We start from the raw sequence: 10607 nt of genomic DNA, 5'->3' as shown, positions 1-10607 counted from the left end.
AATTCCTAGCCCTCCTGGTTGCAGAGAAAAGCTTGAAAATATGATCCTTAATAGGTCAACAACAGGAAGGCAAATAAAAAGAACCTTTCATTTTTTAATAAAATCATTTTCAAGCCACTCAGTTTTGTAGAGCCTGACTCATGATTTTTAGATGCTTGTGATTGTCAGTACTGCAATTTTTATAAAAAGAAAATAAGATTACATTATGATGAGTAAGAAAGTGACAAGAAAAATGTAGGACATTTGGATTATTGGAAAAAAAAAAACCCTGTATCTTTATTTAGAAAGCACATACAGCAATGTATGGGAAGGGAACAGAGATGCAAAACAGGTCAGCATAGAAATGCCTTTCAAAAGATATGGTGAGACGCTTTTCCGATTAGTCTTATATCCATCTATGTGAGCATTTAAACTGCTATTACCTTTCCTAGATAAAAAGAAACCACACACAATTTCTGAAGAACAAGCTAAATGTCTATTTTCAGAAATTCCTCCATAGTCAATTTTGTAGGCAGCAAAGTTTTTTTGTTTTTTATTCCTGATGTTTTCCAAGAGGTTTTTTTTCTTGTTTATGCCATGGTTTCTTTCCTCAGTGTCCGCCTCTGATGACAAGTAAGGATACTTGTGAATGATCTCCCTTTAGTTCTTGACCTTTTCTTTAACTTCTTCTGATGCTTGAGTGAAATTCCGAGCTCCTCCATTATAGCATTGAAAGAAAGACACTAGAGAAATGTGGGAAAAGTGTTTAATGTTCAATGAACATAAATTCCAAACTTAAATTCCGCAAAACTTTAGCGTTTAGGTTTCTATAAACACAGGCTTTAAGGCCTGATTCATGGACTTCATGAGTTCTGGGAGTCTCTTAATTGAATTAAACAGTCTGTGGAGTAGGGCCATATTGCACAGTGGATGGGATTTTCAAAAGCTCTGGGCACTGACCCAATCCTGCTCTCTTTGAAATTTAATTTAACATTTATTTCAATGGGAGCAGAATTAGGCCACTGCTGTGCGGTTTTGAAAATCCTATCCAAACACATTTATGTCTTCCACCGTGCCTTTAGATTATGAAACTTACCTTTCCTCTGAAAACCGTACTCCTGTTAGTCTTAAAACACGCTAGTGCTAAAGAGAACAAATACAACTTCTTTTGACGATTATTTGATTTCTGCCCCCACACCCAGCCATGAAATTAATGACTCTCTAAATAAAACATTTTCCAATGCTCTTTCTACAGAGAAATAGAGAAAAACACTTTTAAAACATTGTGTGTCCAGGAAAGGAGAAATTATATTCGAGTGAAATAGTTGGAAAATTGCAAGATGGTTTAGAAAGTGGAATGCCATTTGGCTACTGGATTCATGAAGATATGTTTGGGGGGGGGAGGGGGAAATAACATAAAACTGACTGCTAAAATAACTCCACGTGGTATAAAAATGTATAGAGCTTCAAATGGAAAGAGTGGTGATGTACAGTTAATGTACTGATTTAAAAAAAATCAGGTGATAAGTGTGATTAAAATGTACTTATTTTTTACCACCTCCCCAGCACCCAGCCTGCTAATCCATCCCTTATTTTTAACATTCCAGACCCCTCTGAGGAGTTTTAAGAGATCCTTTTTTAAACAGCCCATAGAAATGTTTCCTATATCCCAAACATGGATTTTCCCCTAAAAGTACGCTGCTGGAAGATAGGCTCTATTAGTCCTTGACCAGTAACAAGTCCATTCTAATATGTCAAAGCCCTGCAGAGATAAATATGAAATATTTATTCTAGGAGAAAGGGAGAAATCCAAGCTTTCCTACCAGCTTCTAGTTCCCAAGAAAGACTTTACTATGTGAAGTATGGCATTATGTTTAGGGCTGTCAATTAATTGCAGTTAGCTCACGCGATTAATCACAGTTTTAATCACGCTGTAAAACAGTAGAATACTAATTGAAATCTATTTAATATTTTTGGATGTTTTTCTACATTTGCAAACATTGATTTCAATTACAACACAAAATACAAAGTGCACAGTGGTCACTTTATAATATTTTTATTACAAATATTTGCACTAAAAGGATTAACAAAATAGTATTTAACAAAAATATTTAATTTCAGTTGGTATTCTATTGGATAACAGTGTGATTAAAACTGCAATTAATTTTTTTAATCGTTTGACAGCCCTATTTATGTTAGATGTTAACTCAGGCAGAAAAGTGATTTACTCAAGGCTGTGGAGGGAATCCTTTTCAGAGCAGGGATTAGAACTTCAGAATTATAGACTTCTAGTACCATGTTTTGTCCCTTTCTCTGAGTAGTGCCTGGCCTTGATTCTGCAAGCTGATGTGCACACAGCTCCAGTCAGAGATTGGGGCATTACTATTAGTGTTTCTTCAGTGTAGATACATATATTGTATGGACTCTATACAATGTGGTATATATTGTGGTGTAGCTGGTCAGAGTTTATTTGAGCAATATGTTGCACACAGACCTAGTATGACCCTAGATTATTTAATATACACTTTCTTTGAGAGGCTTCATTTTTGTTTGTCTTATGAAACACTGAATGCCTTAAGCATATAATAATTAAATGGTTATTAACTCATGACTGACTTAAAATGTAATTGACATGGGCAAGAAAATCCTTCTTCAAATTAGTTTCTGGTAGATCAGCCCTTTGTAATAGTCAGGACTTCACTGGTGTAATTATCATTTTAAACAGAGCTTTTGGTGACACAATTTAGGAACTTCTGGTGCTAAGCATTAGTTTGAACCAGTGATATCTGATAGACCTCTGGGCCCTCTGGTAGTAGTTGCTGAAGCAGGTGTCATTCTGCTGTTGAAGTTACTTTTAAATTGAATGAGCAAAGCCTTTTCAGAGAATGTCACCACTGATTTCCCCAGCTGATAAAAATATATGCACCAACCCACTGGCTCTATTGCGTGGTTACTCCCTTGACATTAATTGTAATTGGATTTTTTTTTTAAATCTAGATTTTTGGAATGAGCCAAGAATTCCATGGTGAATGAGCAAGGGAATATATCAATCACTAGACTATCTACTTTTTATATAACTGTAATGCAGTGTCTGATACTAATCCATGTTCGGGGTGCGTGTGTGTTTATAGATGTGGATTTCTGCAAGATGTGCATAGGGATAAGTCCTATAGTCGGAACAACATCTTCTATTGGCATGTTAATGTTTACATCTAGGTTTTTCCCAAACTGATTCAGATTATCCAGATCATATTGCACTCATTACATTGTTTATCATGTGATATCAAGAAACTTAATTCCATGAAGAACATGTCATATTTATGCAGAGATGTTTGACACATCATTGATAGGTTGGTACTTGAAGTTTTAAACATTTGGATACCTGTTGAATAAACTACATGGACCTGTTCTAGCTCCTAAAAAGCTTTGAGTTTAAATGACCCTCAGTCTGTTCTATTTGTAAACTTTGTCTTTTTATTTTTAGTAACAATCGATGCTGTTTATCCAAGTCTGTCTGTGTATGTTCAGAGCTTGTATTTCCGAAGTAAATTTCTGCCATCTTGTTCATTATTAAACCTTTTACTTTATCGCCAGTTTCAAGAGTTATTGGTTTAAAAGTCTGTTGATGGTCTTGGTTTTAAATTTGGTGTTATCTATAAACAGTTTATCATATTTACAAGAAGTACATATTGAGGCCCTGGCTTAATCCCAAATGTCTTTGTCCCGCAGAAAATATCCGTAGCCGTACAGCATACAGATTTTGGCTGACCCATTCAGAAAAGAGGTTAATCAGCCAAAAGCAAACACACACTGGAATCTGCTGTTGTATACAGTTTGGGAAAGGGGAAGGAGGAAAGCAACTTCCTGACTCCTACGCACCACAGCTCTCAATGTTGTATCTATTGGAACCATAAAAGTTGTTGTTGCCCTTGGGTTGGATTTAAATCGGTCTTGGGAGAATTAACCAGCTACAAAACCTGTTTTGGTTTTACAGAGTCTTATAATAAAGAAGTGAACATAGAAATAAGACTGGGAACCTGGACTGGTCCTTTTACAATAAAATTCAAAGGGACTCTTGACAAGGTTTGTAGACTCCAACTTTGATCTATGGCAGATTTGTGTCTGTCTGCAAAGTCCTGCCACCTTTTAGAAAACAGAGTGGAGGAGGTGGTGGGCCTCTACAAATGGTTTTAAAAGACCTTGAGATGAGGGGCTCTGTACTGCCTCTCCTTTCTCCCTCCCCATTCCCATGCACTTTAGGATGTTCTGAAGTGCAACTGGAGAAGGTTCCTTGAACTTTCAGTTTTCTAATAAACAATTTATCAGAAGAACGTCATACAAAATCCCCTATGAGCCCCATGAAACCTATCCCAAAGTACTGTTTATCTTCAAACATGTACATAGATTACACTTCACTGCTTCTAAAGTGACCTAGGCCCCGTAACCACATGAAGCACTTAAAATTGCTCTCTTTCTAGTTTGTCACACAAAGTGGAGATGAGGAAGCAGGACAGATGTTCAAAAATCAGAATTGCCCTGAACTTTTTAGATAAGGAGACAAAACTGCGTCAGCACTACAGAGCAACTGTAAGCCAAGCCAGCATGCATGTGACAGAGGAAAAAATGGTGGTAAGGAAATGCATTCGATTATCAAGCTGCTAAAGAATCTTTATGAAAAAGTAATGTATATGAAATATCATAGCATTCTTTTAAAAGGGCATCGTACAGTTAAAATTCCATTTAAAATTGCCTTCTGTGTTTTACCTCTTCCTGAGGTATTCAACTGAAATTTTTTTTAAGAGCTTTAAAAATTGTTCTAATGCTGTTAACTCCTTGGAGTTGGTTGAGGGTGAACATTGAAGACAGACCCGTAAATTTCACTTTTGCTTATAGTCCGCTTCACTTGCTGGTTCTGTTGGGATGCTGCAGTGTTTGGCTTGCAAACACTGCATGGGAATGTTATTCCTTTAAAATATGTTGGTTGAGGCCAAATTAGACCAGGGAATTGGTCTCTTCATTGTATAACAGGCATAGCAGCAGATCCATCACCTGCTCAGGTTTCCCAAATCTTTCCTCCACTCCTATCTCGCAACAGTGAAAATTGTGTTAGACTTTGGGGTAGCTACCTACCTGGGCAGGGATTTTTTTTAAAGTAATATAGACTAGATTGAGGAAAACTGGGAACTGTAATTCTTGACTCAATATGCCATACATGAACCTTTGAAGCCAGTCTGCCTGTGGTGTCAATCTATTCAGAAGACTTTATAGTGAACTTCATACATACATAAGGAGAAATACCTCAATCTAGAGGTGCTGTGTTACACTTGAAAATTATGAAAATTCACTGATAGGACAAATTTATCCTGGCAGAATATATAACAGGAATCCATCTTATAGTTCAGTAACAGAGAAAGATGATCAGAATCCGGATTTCCCTTCTGTGGGCCACAGTAGCCATGTTTTTATAGTTACACATAGATGGAACAGAGGCAAATTCTTAATATTGGAAAAAAAGTACTTTGCCTTGTGTCTAGTATACTGGAGGAAAATGTTTCAAAGTAGTTATTTCTTGTGAAAATATCACTGCTGTAGTGAATTCAAAGTCTGCTTCAGTACTCCGCCACTAAGAGCTAATTATACAAATTAGACCAGCAGGCAAGCTATTCTAAACTGTGCATCAGATTTTTAGAAAGCCTGGTTCTGCACTGAAAGTGACTATAAAAATGGGTATTTTGTGTTTGTTTTTCCCAATTTTCAGTTGGTAAGAAAAACGATGGTTTCTCTGATTGCCAGCCCCACAAACCAATTGAAGGCTAATAGGGTAACTGAGGGTAAAATCTGACCTGCATATCTTTCAAAACTGGTGTAAATGCATGAGAAGGACTGAGCTCCTATTGATTTTTGAAGCAGAGGGTGAAGTTGCAGATCTAACAGTTTGGGGAAGAATCCTTCTTGAAAATTTGACATAGATATTACTGAGAAATGATAAACATGGGATACGCTCATCCCATGCTATTTGTATGCAGCCACTTCTCCGAGTAAAATTCAACTTCAGAGACGTGAAAGCTTTTATAAATTATTTCTGTTATCTCTACCAGTTCCACACCTTTTTGGTTTGTACCACACTTGCTCTGAGTACACAGATTTGTTTATACAACTTACAAAACGTTCAAGTCATGCATGAAAGGACTCTAAATGTCTCCTAATGCTTACAACTAATTTTAGAGACTGTCGTCTGCATGTTTTCGAGTTGCCTTTTAGATAATTTATAATCTGAAACAAGCGACCTGTTCCTCATAATAATAAGCAAGTTAACCATGTTGTAGAAAAGTGTAATTGCAGCGCGTTTTGAAACCTTTGCAGAATATGTTCAAAAGGGCATGGCAAATATGTAAAACATAATTATCTGGTTACGTAAGGATAGTCTTTGGACATAGTCCTCTTAACACAAACATATTAAATAAAGAGAACACTTCCGGTTTGATACATTACAGCATTCATTTTTAAAATATGGTTGTAGTGCCTAGAACTCCCAATCATAGACCAGGACCCCGTTGTGCTAGGCATTGTGCAAACACAGAAAGAAAAGATGGTTGCTGCCCCAAAGATCTTACAATCTGTGTGGACAAAACATTTAAGAACTTGATCATCAATTGGTTCAGTTTGTTGATCTGCCACAGACTTCCTGTGTGACCTCGGATGAGCCATTTAATCCCTCTAGGCCTTAGCTTTCCATCTGTAGAGGGTGATGTTTTTGTCTCTCCACCCTTAGTCTGTTTGTTTGTTTGTTTTTTTAATGTGGAATGCAAGCTGTTTAGGCCAGGGACTCTCTATAAGGGCATGTCTACACTTACCTCCGGAGCGATCGATCAGCAGAGGTCGATTTATGGCGTCTAGTGAAGACATGATAAATAGACCGCCGAGCACTCTCCCGTCGACTCCGATACTCCACCAGAGCGAGAAGCGCAGGCGAAGTCGACAGGGGAGCATCAGAAGTTGACCCACCACAGTGAAGACACCGCGGTAGTAGCTCTAAGTACATCGACTTCAGCTACGTTATTCACGTAGTTGAAGTTGCATAACTTAAATCGATTTTCCCCCCCACCCCACGCTCCAGTGTAGACCAGGCCTAAGTGTAGGCACAAGGGAGCCCTGAACTCTAGTCACGAACATAATGCAAATAAATATAACCATTTAGGATCAAGTCCTTTGGCTTTGATAAGTGCAATGACTAAAATTACTAAATGCCCTTAACTTCCATTAACCTCACTAGGAGTTGAGTGCACAGCTCCTCTCTGGAGGCACTCAGCACCTGGCAGGATCAGGTACCTTCGCTACAAATGTACTTTCTTTTAGAGCTCAAGTGATCGTCCCATTTTTCACATGAACAGATGCTGGTATAATTTTTGAATGGCAGGTTTTTTTAACACATCTTTATGGCTAGATCTGAAATTCCATTTAAAAACAAGATAATTGTTTCATCATGGTCCCCAGAGGCAAGCTAAATCTACTATGCTGTTTGGCACAGTCAGACGACAAGTAAGGAGCACTGTTGTTAAGACTGGCTCTTTTTTCGATGGCCTCTCTCAAAGATGTGACGGTGCTCTAAAAACTGAACAAAACAAAGGCACTTCACACCGAATGTCCATCCAAAGTTCAGTAGAGATTAAGGAACTGGTGAATGGGAAACTGAGGGGGACAATGATTAGGATAATAAGCATATTAGTCATTGTCCTTCTCCTCTGAGAGCTCAGAGGAGCTGGATTTGATTGGCTTTAAAGTTCTTTCTCCAGTGGGGAAATCACATGCTTAAATGCTTTGTTGAATTGGGACTAGAGTGCCTAATTCTCTCACTTGTGATTAGATCTTGGTTTGTAAGTGCACAAATTTTGCCAAGACTTATGGATCAAAGCTCTGGGGGTCTTAGCCAACAAATTTTGTCACCAGGTGAAGTGTTAACTATTGTGAGTAATTCCATCACAACCAGGATAACTTCTTCCAGGGTCTTGAGTGGGACGGACACAAACTGACATTGCTTATATTGTAAAGGGTACTTTCTTGGTCATAAAAACAGATGGATTTTAAGATCCAATAGAAGAACTAGGGAAACCACTAAGATTATTAAAAGGGTAAATAAAATTGGCCAATAGACAATAATGCAAAATGGAAACAAAATGACCAGAACTCCTGTCACTGTACATAGAAGACCATGTTTTCTTGTCTCAGTATTCAGGTCAGACAGAAAGCAGATAGAAGAAATCAGAACAGGGCTGAGCTGGAGTGTGTTAAGGGAGACTAGAGCATCTGGAGCACTTCACCTACTTAGTGGGCAGAAGTCAATCAGCAAGAAGCATTTAATTGCAATAGAGCTCAGACATGGTCCCTCCAAAAAAGGGATCATTAACTTGCTACATCTTGTGTTGCAAGGGTAAACTGCAGTGTACAAAGAAACCATACCAATAGATAAAAAAAACTCCAGTATCAGTAGCAGACAAAGATGATCAATACCAATGAGTTGTAATGGTCAGGACACTGTACCAAAGAGACAGTTGGGGAGTGATGTGTGGGAGATGAAATCAGTGAAATTACGGGCTCAGCTGGGGTATAATCAGATCTGGATAAAAAGTAACTGGGCTTATTTAGAATAAAGGGAAGTTTATCATGGTTCATGCATTATTCTGATCCAGATTTATATAAATATATATCTAAAACTACAGTTACAATAGTATTTCAGCACAGCTATTCAGATGAACTTCCTACACACAACTTTGTAGTAACTTGTATATTTATTATGCAAAACAAATGCCAAGGGTTTACACTTCAACATGATTTGATATCCTGATTGGTGCTTATACCATGAAAGAATCCTGTCTTATAATAAGTACAGTATGTCTGATCCTCCTTTCAGTTACACAGATGAACACCAAAATTAAATCTATGCCATTACACTGATGTAAAACCTGTGTATACAAGAAGAAAACTAGGTGTTCTATGAGGATGTATTCACTGAATAATTTTTTTAAATGTTAATGATTACTGGCTTAAAACCTAAGTGTGATTTTGTGGTACAATAGTACAAGCTGCTTGGAGGTGTTGTATAATGAATTTTAAATGGATGAATTAAAATTAAATATTTGACACTGGGAACACAGTGCTGTCAGCTAAAAATCACTGGCTCCTTTGCCACGAATGGGCCTTTCAGAGAGTTAATGGAATCCTGCAGATTGTTGATTTGTGAGGTTTCTAAATAACTGCATGGGCTTCTTGCTAAATGTTCTGCAGAGACTAAAGACTGAGTTCCTGCAAATTGCACTGCATGGGAAAGAAGGTAAATACATTTTTCTTACCTGAAAATGCTGAACTACCCAAAGGAATGACAAGAGGATTATGCTCTATAGAGAGAGATAGAGACTAACACTGTTTTAAAATCTATTTTTTATTCTATGATATGCACGGAACTGCTCAAATTCTCAGGACCCTGGAGATCCATCTGCTACAGTAGCTGAGCTTTAAGGCTATTAATATGTGAGGCAATATTTTGATCACTGTCATGTACACTCTTTAAGATGAATGCTTTCCATTGGACACACCTTTTTCCTTTACTATTATACAGTGTGAATTGAGGGTTGTGTTCGAATCCCTCGCTCCTCTCGGATTAATTTGCCACAGTCTAACTCCGTAGATAAGGTGGTTCCAGAGGTGGAGTTGGATGGATGGGTTTGCTTACATTGTAGTCCATAAAAGAAACAAAAGGCCTTGCATGCAGGAAAAAAAATGGAGAAAAAATAAGTGAAATAACAAAAAATATGAAAATGAGAGCTCTAAATTAAAGATAGTATTATGGAAACAGAAAAAGTCACAGATCATATGCAATTTATAGTCATAATGAAACTCTCTGTAATCTTTTTATACAATCATTTCCCACAGATTCTGTGATAGTAATACGTGATATCGCCACTTTAATGCAGTTGAAGATGTTCATTATGATGAGACAGGCTACCCTCTATTGAATGTTGCTGTGATATAGTAGCAGGATTTTCACATAAACTGAACTTGTCACATCAGATTCACACTGGTACTCACCCAAATTATAAAGAAGTGAATTAATAAATTAAAATTGGGATACAATTTTTGGCCTATTAATTATGATTCCAAAAATATTGTCCTACACTCTTATCCCATTATCATTTGTCCTACAAACTTTAATCAACTGCATTACCTTTGCTTTTTTATACAAAAAAGGTTTTATCCATTATTCTATTTCTATCTGAGTCAAGAGCTGGAGAAACCCTCTTTTCATTGTGTGTTTTTGAAACTGGTAATTAAGATTTTAAAACTTATAAGAAAATTAACAGTATATACAAAGTACATCAGTTCTCTTGGATTTATGCCTAAAATACCAAATGTTTGGCTTACTAAAGCCTTGATCCTACAAATCGCTGCACGTAGTAGACCTCTGTGTCCATATGCAGCACCATTGACTTTAGTGTGCATCTGCTCGGGTGCAGGGATCTGCCTGTATGGAACAGTTTAAAGTATTTTAGGCCTCGATCCTGTAATAAGCCTATCCCTGTACCATGATGGCCAAACTAATGTAACGCCACTGATATTATTATTGGCTCTAACTG

The 10607-nt window shown here is 37.3% G+C and overlaps 1 protein-coding gene across 6 annotated transcripts in view; it reads right to left on the bottom strand.

Moving 5' to 3' along the window:
• Positions 1-247: 247 nt before the first annotated feature.
• The window catches only part of GRIK1 (glutamate ionotropic receptor kainate type subunit 1), a 230603-nt gene continuing 220243 nt past the window's right edge, over positions 248-10607 (bottom strand). For 4 of the 6 annotated variants that reach the window (XM_073362533.2, XM_073362552.2, XM_073362573.2 and 1 more), the window contains one exon: positions 248-722. In XM_073362533.2, coding sequence (XP_073218634.2) covers positions 570-722 — 153 coding nt within the window. In that variant the 3' untranslated portion in view covers positions 248-569. Of the gene's footprint in view, positions 723-9569; positions 9735-10607 lie in introns of all 6 variants that reach the window. The other 2 variants (XM_073362544.2, XM_073362562.2) reach the window with 1 other exon arrangement.

This window comes from Lepidochelys kempii, chromosome 1 (assembly GCF_965140285.1).
Source record: "Lepidochelys kempii isolate rLepKem1 chromosome 1, rLepKem1.hap1, whole genome shotgun sequence".
NCBI classification, from domain to species: Eukaryota; Metazoa; Chordata; order Testudines; family Cheloniidae; genus Lepidochelys; species Lepidochelys kempii.
This window is presented reverse-complemented; position numbering and strand designations above follow the sequence as displayed.